This window comes from Leptidea sinapis, chromosome 47 (assembly GCF_905404315.1).
Source record: "Leptidea sinapis chromosome 47, ilLepSina1.1, whole genome shotgun sequence".
In the NCBI taxonomy this organism is placed as follows: Eukaryota; Metazoa; Arthropoda; class Insecta; order Lepidoptera; family Pieridae; genus Leptidea; species Leptidea sinapis.
The window spans coordinates 318521-342985 of record NC_066311.1 but is presented as its reverse complement, the minus strand read 5'-3'; the positions used below and the strand labels follow the sequence as shown (position 1 = coordinate 342985).

General features: G+C 36.4%; 1 protein-coding gene across 1 annotated transcript in view; it reads left to right on the top strand.

Moving 5' to 3' along the window:
- LOC126978082 (hemicentin-1-like) overlaps positions 1-24465 on the top strand; it is a 91752-nt gene that overhangs the window by 6620 nt on the left and 60667 nt on the right. The window contains exons 5-14 of the mRNA XM_050826794.1: positions 4099-4286; positions 6405-6594; positions 12611-12759; positions 12854-13035; positions 13413-13603; positions 13722-13905; positions 15179-15267; positions 17112-17271; positions 17353-17471; positions 23432-23575. Coding sequence (XP_050682751.1) covers positions 4099-4286; positions 6405-6594; positions 12611-12759; positions 12854-13035; positions 13413-13603; positions 13722-13905; positions 15179-15267; positions 17112-17271; positions 17353-17471; positions 23432-23575 — 1596 coding nt within the window. The remainder of the gene's footprint in view (positions 1-4098; positions 4287-6404; positions 6595-12610; positions 12760-12853; positions 13036-13412; positions 13604-13721; positions 13906-15178; positions 15268-17111; positions 17272-17352; positions 17472-23431; positions 23576-24465) is intronic.

Sequence of the window (24465 nt, the reverse complement as noted above, 5' to 3'; positions counted from 1 at the left end):
TTGAATATTTGGTATATATAATAATAAAACAATGGCTTATAATGGTTCAATTCATAGATTATTAGGCTGATTTATTCTTTTAACCTGATGTTGTTTTGTTAAGTATCAAAAACATATATTTTATATTAATGTGGTTATATACTATCTACTCAAAACAAAATAAGGGCTACTAGATTTTATATATAAGTATGCCATACCAAATGTAAATAATGTGTCTAACAAAATGGGCTTGGCTTATACAGTCATAAAGAAAACCGTTTATGATGCCAATTGCCTTGTGATTATGTTTGCTAATGAAATCGCTTTAGTAGCTGGTCATCATTCACCTTCAACAACATTGAAAGTTTGGAATATTGGTAGTTTTGTTTAGTCTCTTGAGAATACGTCTTCTCTGAATTTTTTCAAGACTGTTTCCATAGCAAGAAACATCAATATTAATATAGTACCCGGTAGTAGTGATCCTAATGCTAATCCCTACCCCACCCTGGATGCAGCTTATGCGATGCTGCCCTCACACGTGTCTCTTACAACAAAGCAGTTGCTTGGATCACTTGCTTCTACATTAATCATAGATTCATTTATAATTGATCATTCTTCATTTGTACTTTGCTGTATTCGAAAAAAGAAAGTAACCAAAGAAACGAGTAAAAAAATAATTGTGGGAAATGGGACGTCAAAGAAATTAAAAAAAGGATTTTTCATATATTGTGTCTATTACTGCATTTAGAAATTTTCTGCATTTTAAATAAGTAGCAAAATGCAAAATATCAAGCCTTGGATGACATCTAGTTTGTTTCGCTGTACTTGTCTTAGAAATTGTGACAGATTGTACAAAATAAGTAAAAAAGATCCCAATAATCACATGCCAAAATTGGCTTAGATTTAGATTGAGTTAGAGTTCTATAAATCTAAAATTACTCCTAAGGATTCTCAATTAGCTTCCTAATTAAAAATATTACTAACTTTGGACACAAATCTTCCACAGCAGATAGCCCTTGTCTATAAGTGAAAATCCGAAAGCGGCAGGTATTTCAAAATTAAATATAAAAGCGCATAAATAGCTTGTTTTTAATAAAAAATACTTTGATTCATATTCGATACTTTCTCATAATCAATTTTTTTTATATATATATTTATTAATAAAAAACAAATTTAACATGGCGGTTTCAAAGCAATAAAAACCACTGAGGTTTGTACAATTGCTAAATTAAGTCTACACCAACAGAGTCAAATTAATAAAAGAAAAAATAGTTCACAATAGTTAGAAACTTATTATAATATACATTATAATTTTACAATTAATTTTTTAATTAGGCTTTCGAAGTTGGAAATCTACAGTGGATGCTGTTCTGGCGCTTACAACATAATATTAACCATCGACATTTTCCTAGACTTATCCAAAGCTATTGACACTGTCTCTGTCCGAATTCTCCTGCTAAAAGTCGAGTATGATGTGGTGAGAGGACTTGTCCTTGATATATTTAAGAGTTACTTAAGTAATCTCATTCTACAAGTATACATAAGTGAACATATCAGTGATGAAGTGGCTCTTTCGTATGGCGTTCCTCTGGGTACCGTCCTTGATCCAACATTATTCCTAATATATGTGAATGATTTATGCAGTTTAACTCAAATAATGTTAGAGTTTATGCCTATGCCGGTCACACTGCCCTTCTTATACAGGCACCAACATGGCAGGAGGCTTGAATTCTGAGTCTACGCTAAGGTTAGTGATGCAATGGTTTGCAATAAATTTGAACTTCATAGCTGTTGCTCCCAAACCCTTATGTCTGCTCCGTCTGCTACTTTGTCTGTTCACGCCCATACTTGTAATCGTAATGAAGATTTTTGCTGCTGCACGGAACAACTGCAGTCCTACTGTGTTAAATTGTTCTTATTGATCCTCTAATGACTTGGAATGACCAGATTGAAACGACTGTCGGTCGAATTAGAAATCTAATCTATATATTCAAGAACCTTAGAACTACTGCTGATCAACAAACGTTGAATATTGAATACTTCTCGCTGGCACAGTCTGTATTCTCTTACTGTTTTACAGCCTGGGGCAGGACAAAGAAAACTAGATTCTTCCGCTTGGAGAGAGCTCTAAGAGCCCTGGTGAAAGTTATGATCTCCAAACCAATCCGTTTTGCTACTTCTCAACTGTATGCAACAGCTAAAGTCTTAACTGTCAGACAACTCTTTGTCCTGAAAACGATATTAAGCAAACACCTTGAGTTACAATCACTTTTTGTTAAAAACGCTATAAAGCGACGGACTGGCCGCGTTTGCAGCCTGAAACGTACCGCATAGTACTTGTCAGACATCATTATGACTATCTTTCAGCTAAAATCTGCTGCAAATCGAATTCACTGATAAACGTTCATCCTCTGTTTTAAATGAACATACTGAACCATTTAATTATGATAACGAGTAACCATAACTAATTGTTAGTTTATTTACAAAATTTAAATTGTTACTCAACAAGATGTTTTTTTTGTTAATAATGTATTTTTTGCAAAACCTTAATTATGAAGAGACTAAAACACTTGTTCATAATAAATAATGAACATAAGCCAATTGTTAATTAATTTGTTTAATTTAAGATGTTAGGTCATTCGATAATTTTATGGAGTCTTATTTATATGCTTTGTAGCAGATATATTTATATTATAGTATTTCCTACTTATACTATCAAAACAACCTAATTGTACAACCTCAATTTTCTAAGAATTTGTATAAATTGTTTACATTAATCTTAAACTAAACTAATATAATTAAAATAGTAACTAAAATAACGTATATTTAGAGCTATATAGCCTCAAATTGTATTCGTACTAAACTTAGAAAATAACTGCCCTTATTGTCTCGCGGTGGACGTAAATAGCTGCGACACAGTTTATACTAATGTAGCTTCATACGATCTAACTATTATTCAATATGTATGTTATTATGTTTAATAAAAATCTTTAATTGCTAAGGGAGGAGGACGACGTCGTTACTAAAAGGAAGAAATATAAGTGACAACAAAAGTATTTGTATTTTTCCGATGATTATCTTTTGTTCATGTTTTACATTAAAAATGGTCACTTTAATTATGAAGTTAAAAAAAGCAATTCATGATCATTATTTAAAAAAATCTTAATCTGAATTGTAAGCAGTAACATTATTTTGTAGTTAAATAAGTTAAACAACGAAATCTCTTCATAGTTTTCGCAGGGGCGTGCATATCATAGAGGCTATTATGCATTGCCTGCCTCGTTATAAACTGAAATAAATATATCACTAGTGTTAAAGTTAATTTACTACCTCCGGTAGGCAGTCTACAGATTGCATATACGAAGCAAGCAGCGCTTGATACAACTTATGTCGTAGTGTCCGAATAAAGTGCTATTACATCTAGTTAGATCTACAGTGGCCTACCTTGCTAGGAAACCAATGCACGCCCCTGGGTCTTCGTGATACAGCACCAAAACTTAGTGGCCCTTATTTGGTTTGAGTATTATATATATATAAATAAATTGAATTCTTGAAAATATACTTATTAAGTAGTATAAGCGATATTAATTGAATTTAGTTTTTAAACGTAAAAATATTGGGTATTTATAAATAATAGAAAGACACATACAAACGTGTAAGGCCCAGCACACAAACAACAGGAACGAAACCCCTTTTTAAATTTTTGGTTCGAAACTAGTTTCTTAATATAATTATTCACAATCATTTCAGTTTTCTTTGAGAACAGACATCCACAATATCTAGTTCAAGTGATGAAGAAGTTGTGGTTCAATATATGTATCTTCGACAAAGAAGGAAGCTCATCTGTAATTTTCATTGTTTTCCCAATTTCTGCCCTTCATGTATCAGTCTTAGTACTGCTAATAACATTTTATTGTACATGCAAGGATACTTCTCAACTTTGAACTCAAATTGAATGTTTTTTATTTTCATCGTCAGCCATTTTGACGAACAGAAAAGGCGTGAAGTCCGATTAAACGCAAACACTCAAAGTCACAGAAAGAAGTTACAGTTTCGGTGCAGTTGCATTTCACCGTGTGTCCTGGGCCTAAATGATTATATTATTATAAAACTTTTCAGACAATAAATATTATTTATCAGTCGAGTTACCCGATAAGTATGATGATACAATAATACTAACAAGTGCTGATATTTTAAATACAAATGGTGAGGTAGTTACAAATACAACACTGCAACTAAAAAAAGAGGACAATATATTTTATGTATCAGAAGCTATCAAAATCCCTAATGATGTATTTAAAATTCAGGTGAGCAAACAGTTTGTCAATATCATTCGCCGCGCATCACTAAGGTTCATAATATCTGAAATAGTACATGGTGACCTGTATTAGTACACTGCTTGCAGTAGGCCTCTCCCACTCCGCACCACTGAGCCCGATCTTCGCCTGTTCTCATCCCGCTCATGAAGCTACTCTGTGTATACGAATACGAATTGAACGAAAATGCATCATCGTCACCGAACACTTTCAATGAGATATGTGTATACTATGTATAAATGTGCACTTTTTGAATAAACAAAAAGCGTGAAACTCGCGTCATGGCCACCACTCGCTTCCCATGAGCTATATGTATACTGTGTATAATATATTATTCCAATTACCTATTAATTACCTTATCTAGTCGTTCCATCTAGTCGGGGTCCACCTATACACGTTTTATGAATCGCTGTCTCCCGTTGAAACAAGTCAACCCTAGCGGTTACCTGTTCTGCGGGTAATGGAACCTCTTGCTTATAAGTTGGGCTATGTAAGTGACATTAGTTCTGATGGCGCAACTAGAACACCTGCATGACCGGTTCTCGCGTCAAGCATACGTCGTGATCCCCGCTCCGGTACCGAGCAGACTGCACCGTACAATCGTAGCGGCGACCCAAGATTTTATAATAAATAGAATATTATATGTTATATTCCTTACATATAAGTAGTAGTAGTTAATAATTTGTTCAGTTCGAGTACTATCCTGAAGTTTTAATATCAAGAGAGCTTAGTTGAGGAGTACACCGAACAAGTTCTCTATCTGATCATCTTCTTAATTGATCTGTGAAATTTATTGTGTTATTTGGACAAGTTTCTTCTGAAAATCTCAAAGACCGTGTTAAACGCTACGTGCTAGTATGTAGTATCATAAACATGTTGTCTAGAACAGGGATGAAACGTTTCTTTGCCTCGACACAATTTGATATTCTGTTGATTCTGTTCATGGTCAATTGCAGTCTCGGCAATTTTTAGGGTAGGAACCTGTCTACTCTCTGGCTCCGTGTAGATTTTGAGGACCGCGTCCGTATCTATGCGTGTGTCTACAGGTCCCATAGTGGTAACGCAGAAACGGATCTGAAACTGACGTACAGCTCAGATAGAAAACTGTTAGGCGAGCTCTGTTTTCGTTGGACGTCAGGAAGTCGAGTTGGCCGGATGGCATTTCTCCAATCGCGTTATACCTTACCTTATAGAGGGTCACCAGTTGATCAACGACCGATCGCCATGGTCAATCGGCAGGTGATATTCCGGTATACCTAACACATAGATGAGCGGCGGCTATCGAAAACAAGGGGGAAGGCCTGGCAATTAGCCTGGATATAGCGAAGGCCTTTAATCGTGTATGGCACATGGCCCTTTTCGCAAAACTTCCATCATTTAGGCTTCCCGAGAGCTTATGCAAGTGGATTTCCAGCTTCCTCACTGGGCGCAGCATTCAGATCGTTATCGACGGTCATTGCTCGAATCCCAAGCCCGTGAACGCTGGAGCGCCCCAAGGCTGTGTGCTATCTCCCACACTGTTTCTTCTGCATATCAATGATATGTTGGACACCTCCAACATACATTGCTTTGTGAGACGATACGACATGGGTATATGGATACATTTCTAAAGATGCGGCAACGCTTTTGTGATAACTCTGGTTTGCAAAAGAATATGGACTGCGGTGACCCGTATGCCCGTTTGTCGTCCTTTTCCATTAAATACTTGGATATATTGCTTTTCAACTCGGCGCCGTTGCAAGGACACCAAAAACCGAGACGATTATTAAAGCTCGTAGATATATCGCAGGAGCAAATTGGGTCGAAAAATCTTCGAAAGGATCTTATCTCCTTTTATGAAGAACAAAACGACTGCACTCCTATTCCAGGTCTTTTGAGTTTTCCTCGAGAACAAGACAGAACTGAATATACACTGTAGCTCTGAGTAACTCCGTCTTCTCCCGGGGCTTGTTCATTCTTCAGCTGTTTAAGAGCGGCTACTACTTCATCCAAGCTTCGGCCATCAAATTATACCCTATTTTAAAAAACATAAGATTAGATTAGGCCATTTAGAAAAAAAATGAAGACAACAATTAAAAAAATATGCTTATATTATATAATATATTTCAGGTACGTGGATACGTGTTGATTAGCAAAGAAAATATTGAAATGCTTTCATCCACATATATCAAACCAAAAATGTTACCAGCTACTACTACTGCTATTACTACTACTACTGATATTACTTCTACTACTGATATTACTACTGCTAGTATTACTAGTACTACTGCTAGTATTACTACTGATATTAGTACAACTGGTAAGAGCATTAAAATTATCTTATTAGATTATAATAATAGGCGTAATATGTGTATGTTTGAGGAAATTTGAAATGAATTATTTAAAAAAATTAAGTTAAAACTTTAACAAGGCGAAGTTAATAAAGAGAAATAGAACAATTTTTATTATATTCATGAAGTATTAACATGAAATAAAATTCAAATATTTTAATTCAAAATGATCTATGAAATCACTTATTGAAAGTCAGAAAACTATCACCCATTCAGAATTTAGTGCCTCAGACCTGAGATCAACGGGCGCGAGAAACTCAGCAGGCTTCTTCTTTTTTTTTTTAATAAAATCTTGATACAATCTAATTAAAAATTTCAATAGCCTCGGCGGTCTCTCCTTTCCCATTCCCATCTACATATTCGGTACTCCAAAGCGCATTATCTCTGACCAAGAAACTTCTTTCATGGGTTAAGAGTTCCAAGGTAATGTATGTACGGAGTGGTCCATTGAATTCCATATAAAGCTAGTGGAGCGTGTGAGAGTACCAGACCTGCCCGTCGGAACGGATAGTGTCGTTTCAACTAATAATCTGCTCTAGGTGAGATTTAACTTGACTTATATTGCACAATATCTAGAAGTACTGGTAAGAGCCCGTATATCTTAATGATAGTTCAATAGGATCCATAATATATAATATAGTCCATCTAGGTTAAACTGTCTTGATATTGTCTATGATCTTCGCGATAATTATACTAGCTGCACGCTATGATGGCCGTTTTGACATACATATTATAATAGTGATGTGAAATGTCAATTTATTCTCGAAAAAAATATAATAAAATCTATTAGTTTTTGTTGTAAGTAGTACCTGATTAAAAAGGTTTAATAAAACAAAAAAATAAATGTTTACTTAGTATATTTGAACGAACTTAATAAACATACTTTATATGCACATAAGAAACATATGAATACAAAAAGAGACCAAAAAAGGTGCAACAAAAGGCCAGATTTAATCAGATTCGTCCATGCTGCTATTTTCACTGTCGCCACTGCTATCATCACCTACATTAATTATAAGATCGTTTTCTAAAATATTTTCTATTTTAACATCTCTTTAATAATCTTCCCTTATTAATTTAACAGTTGCATTCACAACCTTTTTTCAGTCTCCTTTAGTCACATGTTCACAAGCTTCTTCTAATATTTTTAGCATTCTTGTTGTGGTAAATGGAGGCTCTGTATTGCGTCTTGCAGCATATTCCTTAATTTAGGTCCACATCAACTCAATTGCATTATATTCACAATGGTAAGGTAAGTGACCTTATAACTCTGTGCCCATGTTCTAACGCTATTTCGTCAATGACGTATCGGATCTTAGTTGGTTTGTTTTCTTTTAAAAGACGTACTAATTCCGTTTTCAAGCCATGCGACGATGTCACCTTTTTTTGGGATTGGGCAGGTGGTTTGTCAATTTCGAGTGGTATGGGGCGTTGTCCATAATTATATTTGATGGTTTCTCCATTCATTTCTTCATGATAGTCTCCAGTGGTTTATGACGCAAAAGCCATGAGAGAACCTTCGACAAACCCGTAGATGGTTCCAGTGTGACAAATTATAAGTCGCGATCCTTTTCCAACAGGAACTTTGGATGTAGATGCTGCAGTGTCATCGGTCCAATAACGGTTTACAGTATGCTTAGCATTAAGCCATGTTTCATCCAAAAACACAACATTTTGCCAATTTTCAATTTATTTCACTCGCCGTAAAAATCTATATCTTGCCATCAATATTTTGCGTTTGTTACATTGTTTCTATCGAAATCCAACGGTCTTCAAAATCTTCGTTAAAGAACTTTCCCCACCGAAGAATAATCCAGCTTCCTTCAGTGATTGCACTAACTTTTTTCTTGTTGGATACTTCTTCCGTAAATTGTAGCCGTTACGAAGTACACATGTCTTCGGATGGCATTGGCATCACAGCTATCGATGCCTACGACTGTTTTTGCTAACCTGGACTTAATTCAAGCGAAGGTTTCGCAGTCTCATACAAAAAAATATTTGTATAATAAAATAATTTGGGGCCGCAGAAATGTTTCTGAAATAAACAGTTATTTTGACAAATGTAATAAGGATTTAAAAGACTTTCATTTTCCATTGGAATTTCATGATTGTGCTGTTAAGAGATGTAGTAATTTAAAATGTAAAATGGGTATAGATATCATGTATAATAAAATAATTAAGATCTTAACAGTCGCCTCAATAAGCAGTAATTTTAAAAACGCTTAGAATAAATATCAACATGTCACAGGCTGGAATGATTATGTCAGGGAGGCACACGGGAGAGTTCGACACTGGTATAAGCTATGGTTGTCCTACAATAAACCCGATTGTGGTTACGTTTATGAAAATATGAAAGAATCTCGTAAAATATTTAAGACTAAAGTTAAGTGGTGCCAGAAAAATGAGCATAAAGTAAAAATGAATGCCATCGCTAATCATCACTCTGGCAGAAATTTTAGCAAATTTTGGAAATGCACGAAAGAGTTAGATTCAGGTTCAAGTACTCCCGTCTGCGTCGCTGACAAATATGATGCCGTTGAGATAGCAAATGCTTTCAGAACCCACTTTAGGGTGGAATCTCCACTGTCATCATCATCAGCTCAGCGGATGTTGAATGCTGAGGCCTCTATGGATGACTGTGTTACACACTTTACTGCCAAGGATGTCGCTAGTGTGGCTAAAAATATGAATAGAGTTAAATATCCGGGCCATGACGGTCTCAGCATTGAACATCTGCAATACGCAGGTCCTCATTTATATCGAGTATTGGCCATGTTTTTCACGATATGTGTGGGGTATATATATATTAATATATATGTATTATATATACATTCTTACTTACCATAAGACTAATGTATACAGTTGTTGTACCAATTGTGAAGAACAAAACTGGCGATGTGGCAAATATGTCTAACTATAGGCCTTTTTCATTAGCGACAGTCACTGCTAAGGTACTGGACAGTTTGCTTGACAAGCAGTTGAGCAGTGGTATAGAACTTAATGATGTCCAATTCGGTTTTAGACCAGGCTTATCAACCGAAACTGCGATACCGTGTCTCAAGCAAACTGTCCAATATTACACGGCAAGAAAAACGCCAGTCTACGCCTGCTATCTAGACCTATCGAATGCGTTCGATATGGTGTCGTATTATATCTTGTGGGAAAAATAACGTTGTTTTACTAGTGTAACACATGAGATTATCTCGCTCCTAAAATTCTGGTACGGTAATCAAGAAAACGTGGTTAAGTGGGTTAATGCCTATTCGGATGCCTTTGGTCTGGAGTGCGGTGTGAGACAGGGGGGATCAGCTCGCCTCGTATTTTTTTTATTTGTACATAAACTCCCTCATTGAGGAGCTCAGCCGTACCAGGATTGGGTGTCACGTGGTTGGTGTATGTGTCAACAACATCAGCTACGCAGATAACATGGTTCTGCTGAGCCCTTCAATGAAGGGGTTAAGAAAGCCGCTGAGAATATGTGAACGTTATGCGGAGGCCCATGGTCTTCGATACACCACAACTTAAAGCGAATTTATGATATTTAAGTCGGGTGATAAAATTTACGAACATAAATTACCTCTATCGCTGTGTAACGCACCACTAAATATGGAAACGAAGTTTAAATATCTTGGCCACTGGGTCTCTGACAACCTAAGTGATAACCTAGACTTAGAGAGGGAACGTAGGGCGTTGGCTGTCCGCTGTAATATGCTGGCCCGAAGGTTTGCGCGTTGTATAGAACAAGTCAAAATAACTCTGTTTAAGGCTTATTGTCAATCATTTTACACGTGCAGCCTTTGGACCAGCTATACGCAGAGGGCATACAACGCGCTGCGACTGCAATATAATGACGCGTTTAGGGTAGTGATGGGGCTGCCTAGGTTTTGTAGCGCATCCGGCATGTTTGCGGAGGCGCGCGTTGATGAAATTTACGCGATAATTAGAAAAAGATGCGCATCATTAATGAACAGGCTCTAGGCTGGCCCCAACATTGTACTAAGCGCGTTGGCATGCAGGTGGGACTCCCCACTGCTGAGGCATTGGATAGGTTTGCATGCGCCTCTAGCTAGGTACAACTTATTGTGAAAATAACTAACTTAACTTAACTTTTGAATTTCGAAAAACAAATGCCGTGTTTTGTGGTAAATAAGTACACAAATAATTAAAATATTAAAAAAAAATAAAAAATAAATGTTTGCGGGACCCTAATATAGTTTAGAAATCAATGTAAGTAATAAATAAATTTTGTGTCCTAAAATTATACATTCGATAAGTTTTTATGACTAACTGCACGTCACTATTGACAATAAAGAACAGTAATTTGCTCCTTCAATGTTATTATTAATTAATATGAAACTTCATGAGTGGACAAACTTCAAAACGGCCATCATAGCGTGCCGTACGTATAGTTTACAGTAATACTACTCACTAGCTACTGCGTAAAAATACGGCGCCTCTAGCGGTCACCTAGAGAACTTATTTCGGTACAACGTCATAACGTAAAAGAACTATCGAAATCTTATCGCCAGCTCATAATGTTTTGCAGTGGTTTCTATAGAAAATAGGTACTATTAGTAACATACTTGACAGATGCTCTCGAGAAATACTGTTTCGATAGTATATAATTCGTTCACTAGTCTATTGGTATGTGAGAGATGTTTTCTGAGCAAGCATTTAATTTATAATTGATACACAAATGATTTAAGTTTTCTATAGTGTTAATTCCGCCAATATTAGTTTTTAAAACAATTCAACACGTGTTTCGCCTCTACACGAGGCATCCTCAGGACGTGTTGTCTCGCCAAAATCTGGCACGAGACTCGGTTGGTTTCAAAACAAATATTGGCGGAATTAACACTAAAGAAAACTAAAATCATTTGTATAATTATGGATTTCCGCAATGAAACGCCTAATTCAATAAATTTTCTTAAAATTGATAATTAATATCGAAATATTATGGGGGAGACGTTATTTAGCATGGAATATGTTAACGGCGGGCGGCATCAAATGCATACGACCGGCGTGAGCAAGGAAGCTAGCGTGCGCTCATAGTCTTGGAAATCAACTTGAACATATTAGTGAAAATAATTTTATAAAACAATACAGAATTAACATGGAAGCTTTTGACGCTTTATGTGAAGTATTAAGACGATACACGGACTTAAGATCTTCACAAAGAGTATCACTTGAATCAACAATCAGGTTGAATTTAAATCTACAACTATTAATATTGTTTAAAATGAATACTAACTTAGGTAGCCGTAAATGACTGAAATGATGTAGTGAAAGAAAAAACACAACGGTTACTTTAACAAAATGTATTGCTCTACATTTCTCTCATGTAGACCATTACTTTTTACTTGGTAGAGTTATATCTTACAAATAAGATATAACTCTACCAAGCAAGCAATTGAATAGCGAGCCTTGCTATTTTTCTCTGTCATATAAGTAAACTTAGAACGAGACGGCTTCAGGTAGGTATGAAGCTAGTTACTCTTTTTTTAATACCAACATGACAACACAATAATGCCCGCGCCGGTCGTGCGCACTGATCGACTTAAAACAACATGGTGGATACCAACAATGTGACGCCCGATCTTAATCCAAATGAGCAGCTGCCGCGTGTTCCCTCACTCACCTCAGTGCACGTGGCGGGCGTGGCTTTCTATCTCTTTCTCTACTCTTTGTTTCTACGCCAGTCACTTTATTTGAATATCCGTTGCGATTAGCTGTTTCGTTTATTCTTTCTGTCGATTATATTCTCCCTCACCTCTTTATTCATTGTTTTTCTTAACGCTTAGTTCCTAAGCTCTTTACTGTTAAGATTCGCTTTTTCGGCCGTCCCTAGATAGCACTGTTTTTTATACGTTTTATTTACTTCCCACGATTCGACTTAAGCGTTGTTACAACGTGATACAATCACATCCAACAGGTTCGAAAAAATAAAAATGGAATTAATCTCGTTATTTATCAGTTAAATTGAAGTTCCAGAGACAACTCCACCCATAGTTGAACTTAAGATTATACCACAAAGTGAATCAAATAACTTGAAAATTATCTGTCAAGTTGAAGGATACCCTAAGCCCAAAATAACATGGCTAGATCAATCTGAAATTGAATTAAACGGTACAGAGGTATGTATGGGAAACAAAGAAGAGATTTTGACAATAACTTCGATCCAATATTTTAACAGTACTACATAATTATTGTTTTACTATTTTATTTCAGATTTCTAATAGTACTACGAGCAGGTATGAAAGTGTAATTGAAATAGAAGACAATAAAAGCAACAACTTTACGTGTACAGCAAGTAATTCTGTTGGAAAAGATGCCAAATTCGTCAATTCCCCAAAAATTTTGAATATTACGGAAGATTTCATATCCGAATCTGAAGTAAACCTAGTGTGCATGTAGGTGTTATTATGATTATTTTATGCTTGAAGCGAAATTAAATGAAGTGAATAAAGTAATATGAAGTGAATAAAGTAAAATGAAGTGAACGATGCGCGACTCGAACGTGCAACCTCTCGGGTCCCGTCTGAACGCTCTTCCACTGAGCCAACCGTTCGAGTGACGTATGGTTCATAAATCTTAATTTTGACTTGACCTCTCTCCGCGGGACTCTCTCGTGACTGGATGCGGGCATCGCTCATAATTTCTTATTTACAAATTTAAAATAATTAATCCCAGCTAGGGATTAATTATTTTAAATTTATTTATATTACTTTAAAAATAACAAATTGTTTCGGAATTCAACTGTGAATGTGTCTTATTACATATGTTACAGAGTGCAAAAAAGTGTACCGGAATCAAAAATAAATTGGTATTTAGTGGAAGATTATAGTATACAGTTCATTAAGAGTAAAGAAAATGAACCAGATGTTATTGAAGTTGGAGAAGAAGAGTCGGGTGTTTACATTTGTAGGGCTTCGAACGATATAGGTGTTGATATATTTGTCAAGAATTTTATATTTCCATGTAAGTGCATATTAAGTATTAAAATGCAGAATAAAGTAAATAAAAGTTTTGATTTTTTTTCTAAAAGTAATTTTCATTTTTGTTTCGCACATTTAGATATAATTTCAAATTTTTGTAGATGCACCATTCTTCGAAGATATTGTATATTCGAATAAAATTGCATGTGAACTTGATAAACTAATAAGTTTAGATTGCATAGCATATGCTATGCCACTTCCAACTGTGCACTGGTATTTTAATGAAACAGAATTAATCGAAAATAGCGAATTTCATTTTGATGATGACAGCCATAATACGTTAAGGTAATTAGTGAACACAATACTTTATATCATTTATACTATCTATCATATATACTATCATTTATATTATTTCTAGATAGACTGTGGCAGCTGTGAAAATGTCGAAAAATTTGAAGTTGACATTTAACCTCTATTTTGAGCAATGCATGTACATTAACATACAGTGACATACAAATCGTAAGTGTAAGACGTAGCACACTGAAGTAATAAACCTGTTTTTATCGGTTGTGTAGCAGCAAGACGCTCTATCTAAGACGTACCTATAAATTATATAAACAGAACTAAGTATCCGAGATTTTGATATTAAAATGCTGTAATTCAATTATTAATAATATCTTATTGGTACTTATTAAAATTTATTTAAAATTTAAATAAAACACATTTGTCGTATCACCGCTCTTCGACAACACTTCCCTTAAGGGTCTCGAAATCTCGAACGATTGCTAATTCCGCGATCATTTGGAAGGCAAAGCCAAATTAGTTTCCATGAAGCTGGGCGTCATCAATAGAGCACGGCAATACTTCAAGCCAGCCCACATTCTAGCGCTCTACAAACCGTCCGGCCACACATTGCTGTATTGCATTGTATTGCTGTCATCTCTGGTCTGGCGCAACCCCAGTATCAAGGCAATGCAGTGCTTTGTAAACAGCTAGATTTTTTAGCGTTGCGTAGAGACTTCGCTTCATTGTGTGTCTTCTACCGCATTTATCACGGGGAGTTTTCCGAAGAGCTGTTTCACCTGATTCCGCCAAATTCCACTTTCGCACGACATGATTATTACACATTAGAATATCATTCCCCACTATTGGATTTCTAGCTTTCCTCCACAGTGTGGTTTTCAAGGATTTTTCTTCGACGTTCAACGAAGCTGTGGAATGAGCTTCCTTGTACGGTGTTTCCAGCACGAGACTACATGGGTATATGGATACATTTCTAAAGATGCGGCAACGCTTCTGTGATTCCTCTGGTTTGCAAGAGAATTTGGACTGCGGTGATCACTTAACAACAGATGACCCGTACGCATCGTGTGTAAATAAAAACTCTCAATTAATCTATACTCATAAGTTGCTAGACTCTCTTCGACCTAAACTTAATACGTATGTATCCATCCCTACTCAGACGACAACAACGCTGAAGTAAAGTAGAAACAACAAACAAACTACACACATATTATTATGTTAAGGCAAACCTGTAATGATAGTTGTAGTGTTGTTTAATAAATAAATAAATATTTTGAAATGTTTTCAGACTAATCAAATGATTTGCTACTTTCAGTTTTGTGGGGCATTTAGCTAACATCGGCAATTACACATGCAAGTCATCGAATTATTTAGGAAGTGCATCAAGGAGTTTTCAGCTTTACGGTACGGAAACAGAATTCAATTTTGTTTTCATTGTTTGAGATATATAAATATATGTGTAATCTATTACCGATATATATATATATATATATATTTATTTACCTACTATAATAAGATACACGAACAACTTCTATTTAATTCATTATTTCTTACAGACTATGTCTAAACAAGAAATATACCTAACACTGCAAACAACTTGGTTTACAAAAAACTTGGTATAAAGTTATACCAGAGAATTAGTATAGTAGTAGTATAGTACTAGTAGTAGTATTTGCAGCTGTCCTACAATTGACTCGGTTAAAACGCACACATATCTTGGATTAATTATAGACCATAAATTTAACTGGCACCCTCAAATAAATTCAGTTTGTGATAAGCTTAGAGCTTTCTTCGCAAACATTAAAATAATTAAAAGTAAACTTCCTTATAAAATTTTACTGTTGCTTTATAACACATTCACACACACATGCTATTCGCAATTGAGTACTTAACTATTCGTTATAAAGTTGAGTATTGTTTACTAATTAATATATCTAAACAGACGGTCACTCAAAAATTCAATACATTGCGGTGGCAGGCCATGCGACTCACCCGTGCTACAATAAGTACTGTTGTTGTTGTACCTACATGAATTTTTTAGTTTGTATTGTACCTATATTATTAAATTGTGTATTTATAAGTTAATATTAATATAAGACGAATAATAGACGATAATAGTATTTCTTCTAACATGCCGGACAAACCTCTGTGGTTTTTGGCCTGTTATATAATAATAAATTGTAATTCTATTTTTCATAATAAAAACAAAACAAAAATTAACCCCAGAATATGCAAAATGTTTACAAATAGACATTTTGCTTATGTTTTGTTTTTTTCGGACGTATAACGTTTCCCGCATTTATTTGCAAGGCTGCTCGACTTTCGTAAATAAATAAATAAAATTCAGAATTATCATTGAATTGACAGTGTTGGCAGAGATATAGACAACCTTTTACATATTCTTGGTTTATTCTCAGTTATAACTTTATACCAAGTTTTTTGTAAGGCCAAAAGTGATTTAAAATATTGGGTCACACTGGTTTAAGAAAATAAGCATCGTTTTCTTAGTTTTGTGTTCTGATATTTTTTATACGCTTTATATTAGAATCACTTGTATATTTGTATGTTTTTTTGTAACTGACTCCTTTAGACGCGATTTTGACCCACTTTAAAAGGCCAGATTTCGTTCCAACTTTGTAGATATAAAGAGGACCGATGACAATACACTAATTTGATAAGATTATTCCATTAATCAATTTGCAAACTAAAATTTTTGTCTATTTATATAATTTTTATCTATAGTTGATAAGGCAGGAATTGATGTTAAAGTACTTAATAACTTTAAAAATACGTTTTTATAGAAAATTTAACTGAAAAATTAAAAATAAATAATAGTTAAAAGAAAACTAAAAAACACGCTTTATATAAAATTCAACTAAAAATACAAAATAAATTTTAACAAATTTAAATTGAAAATAGTGTAAAAAAATATATTTCATTATAAAAAAGCGTGGGGTGTACAATTATTATTTTAATAATACCTCAAAAAGCTCCCCACGCATTTTTTTACAATACAATACATTTTTTTACACTATTTTCAATTTAAAATAGTTAAAAATTATTTTCTATTTTTTAGTTGAATTTTATATAAAGCGTGATTTTTTGTTTTTTTAAACTATTATTGTTTTACAAAATAAATTACTTGTAATATTAGATGTAATAGTATTAAAAGTTAATTGATTATGAGGACTATTTAACAGATACCTATGATACAGTTTTAGATAAATAATCCCTTAATCTGCTTACAGTCCCAGTTAAAATAGTTCCACCAGTTGAAAGCGTAATTTATGTTAAACCAACTGAACAAAGAATCTCATTGCATTGTAATGCTACTGGTGTTCCGAAACCGGAAATCAAATGGATTTATTATGAAGGCAAGGCATCCAAAATTAAAGCTGCACTTCGAAAGTATGTATTAATGAAAGTATATCATATCAAATTTTATCGTATCTGGAAATGGATTGTTCAAATATGTATCTTTTTTTTAAGCACGTCTTCAGAAATTACATTAAGTATGATGGCCAGAGACATGAAGGAAGGCTTGTATGTCTGTGAAGCTAATAACTTTGCGAGTTCAGATAATTTTACATATACAGTAGGATTTCAAGGTATGAAGGCACTCTTTAAACAGAGTCTAAATAAAAATTCTAAGCATGCTTTGCAGACTAAGGAAACATCTACACAGAGGAGTCCCGTGTAAATGTTATGTGAGTAATATAATAATAATAATAATAAAAGGATGATACGTCTTGTAACATTCAAACTGAATGTAGGAAAGCAAATTGGCCTCAAAAAAGTTTTGTGTGCTCAGCTAACTGCGGGACAGTGCCTCTCTTCAAGCAACTGCTGGCTCAAATTTATTATTGTTCTCGCCTCGCGTGGGTACGCCTCCCCAGTACAAGATTCTTCCATTTGACCGTATACAACGAAGAACGGCTCCAATCATCAACTATCGGCCTAGTATAAAGATGTGGGGTCTCTCTGAATCTTCTGTCGCATGTATCACGGAGAGTGCTCCGAGACTTGTTACTAGCATCCTGCTTTCATCACTATATTAATGTTTATTAAATACTTATATTTGCGGCATATTTCGAAATGCCATCCGCATCACGTTGATATCTTCATCCGTGCCCTTCTCTAAAATTTTGCCACGCGTGGAATTAGATGTCGGTTGCGGTAGTCCACCATTTTATATCAATAAAATGGTGGATTACCGTATAGGCGTGGCATTACGACATAGGGACCTCCGAGTAGCGAGCATATTTCAACAACCGGCATCTCTTGACCATAGAGGTTATTTATTATTGTTATTGCTAGGTATTGGTTACGTCCATGAGCGGCTGCTCTTTTTAACATTCCATCAGATATATCACTTGCCCATTCACCCCTTCTAATATAGAAAAGTCCACGCCACGCTAATTGGAACCAGTATGGTGGAGGTCACGAATTCAAAAAGGTTCCATGGGGCTTTCTTTATATAAGCTGAGATAATATTCAGTGCAGCACTAAAATGGGTATACATGCGGAAAGTAATACTGTACTAAAATGGCTGTTTAGTTTTTTTTATAAGAAGAAATTGATGAATAAAATATAACAACGAGATTGAAAACTTTATCGTTGTTACCTGATGAGCGTCTTATAATAATAATAATAATAATAAATCTTTATTTCGAGTATCATGACTCATATTAATTGTTAGTAATACAGCAAACTTATTTTCTATGTTAGTACTTATCCTAAACCTATTACTTATTAAGTTACAGATGTGTGTCACCGCTGCACCATTCCGTTAGAAATACTGCAGCAATGACCCACATATCTGCAATCCAACCTGCTCGCAATCATCTTTAGAATGCTGCCCCGCACTCTGCTCACCAGGGATCCACATCTTTTGCGTACAGTCGCATAAAAACAGTCGACCCGTGCTTCCGCGAACATCCCTGATGCGCTACAAAATCGGGGCAGCCCCATCAGCACCCTGAAAGCATTGTTATATTGAACACGAAGCGCGTTGTAGGATTTTTGAGTATACATGGCCCACAGGTTGCACGTGTAGAAAGTTGTACAAAAGGCTCTGAACAGCGTAATCTTGACGCTGTTTGAGCAACGCACGAATCTGCGAGCCAGCATATTCGCTCTCACCGACAACGCCCTCCGTTCTCTCTCGATTTCCGTGTCGTCCCTGAGGTCGGAAGTCAACATATGACCAAGATATTTAAACGTAGATACTCTCTCCAACGCTGTACCATTGAGCATTACAGGTGGTACTTTATTTGGTGTTTTACCACCGGCCTCAAAGACCATCACTTTACTTTTTCTAGCGTTATAGGCAAGACCATGTCCTCCCACATAAGCCTCACATATGGCCATCAGTTGTCTGAGACCACAAATAGACGCACTGAGCAGCACCATGTTGTCTGCGTAGCTTATATTGTTGACACAAGTTCCGTCTATGAAGCAGCCGACCCTGGTGCCACTGAGCTCGTCAATCAAATCATTTAGATATAGGTTGAAGAGCGTTGGTGAGCTCAATCCTCCCTGCCTCACCCCGCACTCCAACCCACATGGACGTGACAAGACTCCCGCCCATCTGACATAGCTGACCTGGTTTTCATACCAAAATTTGAAAATATTGATAATCTCAGAAGGTATTCCAAACTTTCCCATTTTTTGCCATAAGATATCGTATGAAACCAGATCAAACGCCTTCGACAAGTCAAGAAAACAGGCATAAACTGGAGTCTTGCGCTTAGTATAGTATGTGACAGCACTTTTAACACACAGTATAGCACTCTCTGTCTGTCTATCCAGGTCGAAATCCAAACTGGTTGTCATGAGGCTTTATAAACTTATTTAACTGCATATTAAGCATGCTGTCAAACACCTTTGAGATGACCGTAGCCAATGAAATTGGTCTATAGTTGTTTTTATCAGCCAGGTCGCTGGTTTTGTTTTTTACAATAGGCACAACTATTGTACGTATCATCTCGTCCGGCATAAAACTATGACTCACACAAAAGCTGTACAGCATTGACAAAACCCTGGGAAGATGTGGCCCAGCGTATTGAAGATGCTCAATGCTCAGTCCGTCATGGCCTGGAGATTTACCTCTGGTCATATGTTTGATGGTATGTGCTATTTCTTTAAACTTGAAATTGATACCAATTTCTATGTTGGACTGAACATTGAGCACCGATTCAGAAGTCCCCCGTAGCGGCTTAACGCGTAAGTGGTCCATTAACATATTAGATATAGTTTCAGGCTCACACACACCACCACGCTCACAGGGAGGGACGGCTTACTGTTCATTCTATTGGTATTCTTCCAAAACCCGCGAAAATCATTTTTCGAATGGTGCGAAGCTAGAATATCCATTTTAATTTGATCCTGACGGTTTTGACACCATTTTAAACGAGATTTGAAAATTCTTCTGGCCTCGCACATATCCCTCCCTCCCTATAAACATATCCAGAGGTTGGCTTCCCATACCACAGCCACCACTGAAAATTTTGCCTTGCCTCCCCGTGCGCTTCGGCTACATGCTTATTCCAGCCTATCACTCTCTTTTTGGCTACACAGTACATACTCTTTCGACCCGCCCCGGAAGCCTCAACTAAAGCTTTAACGATGTCACTGTACAACTTAGTTATGGCATTTCTATGCTCAGAGTCGTTACAAGTATGGTCACAGCAATACTGAAGCCCATGTGGGAAGTCAATTAGTCTTAGCCTTTCATGACATTCCCTCTGGTATGTATTTATTTGCACTTGGCTTCTCTCTCCCCAATAAACCTCATTTAGAGAGGTATTTTTACAAACTTTCTGGTAAGTGGTCAGATAATACATCATATAATACATAAACGTTACTCACAGAGTCAAGAGCGGCTTTAGTAGTTAAACAATGATCGAGCCACCGCTTGGATCCGTGAGCTTCACTTATAAATGTATATGTCTCGGACCGTAAACCTAATATCTCAGTATCAACACAAGTCCACTCTTGTTCTAAGCAGAACTGAGTAAGTTCATGGTAAAACCGCTCAAAAGGGTGTGCATTGTAGTCCCCAAGTATGTATACGTAGTTTTCCCCATAACTGTCAATAATAGCACTTACCGAACTTAGTACGTCCGTAAAATCCATTAGGTTTGCAAGTGAATCCGTAGGCATATATACACTCATCACTACGAACGATTTCTCTTGTAACACTACTTTGATAGCGCAAATACGCGGGTTATTACACTGAATAATGGACACATTTTGAAAAACACTACGCTTCCACAACAGCGCAACGCCTCCGTATGGTCTCCCACGTAGAATACCAGTAGACGTGTCTATCGCAGATACTCCTGTGGAGCTGAAGTCCTCGCTTATTGTGTCAAGGAAACAAAGCTCCTCCTTGAGCAACCAGCATTCTTGTAAAGCGATTAAATGTGAGGATTTACATAGCTCACGAATACATTGTGCAGAACGCTTTACATTCTTACAATTAAATGAAACAAATTTACATGTTATGTTTTTATCCATTAACAATAGGCAAGTTTCTCAGCGCCACCTGTGTGATGGGTGTTTCATTTGATTTTAATTTGGGTTTAAGCTTAAAGTGCACAAATCGTCGAAAAATAATTCCCTGTGGCCATAGATATGAGAATCTATCTAGGTACAAAGGTAGCTTGCTTTGTGAAACAAACATCTTATAAGCGTCGTGTTCACATTGCCGTTTAATTGAAATTTTCTCTAGACTCACAATACTTTCCTGAGTTTTATTCTCAATATATTTAATTATATCCGATTCTGCTGTGTCTTTATGTACGTTTGTTATAAATAAGGGTTATCTTTCTATCGGCCACCCTGAATTTTTCGTCTGATTCTACCACAAAATTTCCCATTTTGCCAATAAGGCGGTTTTTGGATTTTTGTGACTTCTTTTGCACCACTGTCCAGCCTTCATTTGGATTATGTACCTTAGCGACCCCTGCATATGATCGAATTTGCGCTGTCGCACCGAGCTGACCATTCGGTTCGCTCGACGTGCCTGATGACTCAGTGCCAACTCGCATAATGCCGCGTTCGGCGCGTGTGACGCAATCGTCGGTCGAATGTTTAGATACAGTGCTTTGAAACTGCACTGAGTTACTACCCTCCGCTTTACTCAAATCAATACTTCTATAATTTGAATTATATTCCCTCGGAGATGTCTCATAGTTAGATTGTTCCAACGGCGTTGTAACGATAGTGTCGTCTAATTGGGACAAACCTATCGGTCCGCTATCAAAGTATCCTCCTCTTTTCATATTTACTTTCATAATCGAAAGTGGCGGCGAAGGTAATTTTCCGCTCAAGCATTCCTTTTTGAAATTTTCTAGCTGCTCAACAGTTGCATATGAGGATATAATGCTTTTGATCTCCGCCTGTACTAGCATCAAATCCTTGAGCAGTTTGGAGACGTCCAGATGGTCGAAAGTTATAGGTGGTAATTTTTCCAAATCCCTGGCCACAAACACAGGTAGTACATCAGGGTCAGTTACCTTAAGTTTTTGTGCGTAGATCCGCTGGTAATGCTTCCAGAAGCATTACCTATTTAAGCTATTCGCTATCTCAATTTGTTCACGTGAGAAAGCAGACGCACATATTTGCACCAAACTCACTTCATCGGCTATTGAAACTTTATTTTGGATGTAAGCTAAAAGCTCATCCACAACGAGATGACAATTATTACACTTTAACGTACTCATTCTATTCGAAATCGCATACGTCTCACGCTCAATCGGAAACGTCCGACGCGACCCGAATCGCGCGCGCGCGTTTATGAAAATATATTTGGCATGATTAATCTTTTTAGAAGTTACATAAAATGTCTTTGTTTGATCATAACGCAAGGGAAGTTGAGGTGGGTCATAAAGACTCATTTTTTCTAAGAGTTTGTCTGGACTGATGTAATTTGTTAATAATGTTATAAAGAAACATCGTGTCTAAACATGTGCGTTGATCTTGAGATTTTGGAGTCATTTTTTAATCGGTGAAATAACCATTATTAATACCACACACATACACACTCCCGCCTTGTTCCCGTCGGGGTAGGCAGGATTCAAAATAACTTATTGAATGTCAAAAACTACCACCCATTCAAAGTAGACAGCCTCCGACCTGAGAAGAACTAGCGCAAGAAACCCAGTGGACTTTTTTTTAAATAAAAATATGGATATAAACATTTACAATTAGGGAGCCTGAGGGTGTTCGCTTCATTCCCAGTCTGTGGTATCATTAAGAAAGTCGTTTATTTTATAATAACCTTTCTTTCCCACACAAACATTTTTTTACAGTTCTTTTAAATTTTGCATTTGTTATGTATATTTTCTGGAATCATATTGTAAAAGCTTAAACATCGCCCAATAAAAGACTTACTAACTCGCTAATCATTTAATAAAAATAATTTAAATAAATTCCTAGGTGCTGTTTCGAATTTTTTCTGTATATTGGGTATGAGGTGCAAGGACTGGTCAGTGCGGATCGTGAATATAAGCTTCACATTACAATTTCCCATTGCTCAAGATTATATAATTATTATTTTCAGGTCCACCGTGGATAGTAAAACATAAATTTGCAATATTTCTCGCTGTATCTGGTGATAGATTCTTACGATTGCCGTGTAATGCGTACGGTGAACCCAACGTGGAAACGTTTTGGTTCGATGGAAACGGTTTTGGCATTGTTTTGGGTGAGTATCAACTAGAATATTTTCTCTCTACTCTAAATCTGTAGCCTCGTCTGTATGTCCTGCAAGCGAGCCAATGCACACTCATCTCCGCTTGCACTGGTTCCACATCTTCCGTATTCACACCAGGAACTCTCTCCAGTACGCTGCACGTCGTATGAGGCCGTAACCGACACGAAAAGATATCGGTCAAATGAGCGCTAATATTAAATTATCCGAAGCTCAAAACACCAGAAACAATTATTTATCGAGTGGCTAACGTCTGTATGTACGCCGGCTTCTAAGAGCCAAAAGCATTGCATTTGAACATGTATTTGTGTTACTTTTGGAAGCCGAGGAGGAGTTTTCTATTGCAAAATACATTTTGTTTATAAAAATAAGTTATTGGTTTTACACCGTTTTTTGAAAATCGATCTCGACGTTTTAAGCTCCTAGGAAGCTTCCCTGACGATTCCCGCGACGTTGTCAGTACGTCTGTATGTATGTGTGTGTGTGTGTACACACACACACACACACATACATACAGACGTACTTATGGATGTATGTTAACCTCTTATAACTTTTGAACGGCTCGACCAATTTCATCGCGGTTGGCGCCAATCGAAAGAGAATTCGAACTTAGATTTTGATTACAATTCGGACAGATTTAACCGGTAGATTTTAAGAAATCTCAAAAAAGCTACGAAAATTTTTTTTTTCTCGTATGTTTCTTTTTGGATTATACCTTTTAATCGGCAACCGTCGCAAATATGTTGGTCTCAGTGAGTCATGCATCTTTATGCCCTTTGGTGTCGAGACACTTGGCCCGTGGGGCCCAGAGGCGCGGAGAATGTTCAAAATACTCTCTTCGCGCTTCAATAAGGCTACTGGAAACCCAAGCGCAGGCAGCTATT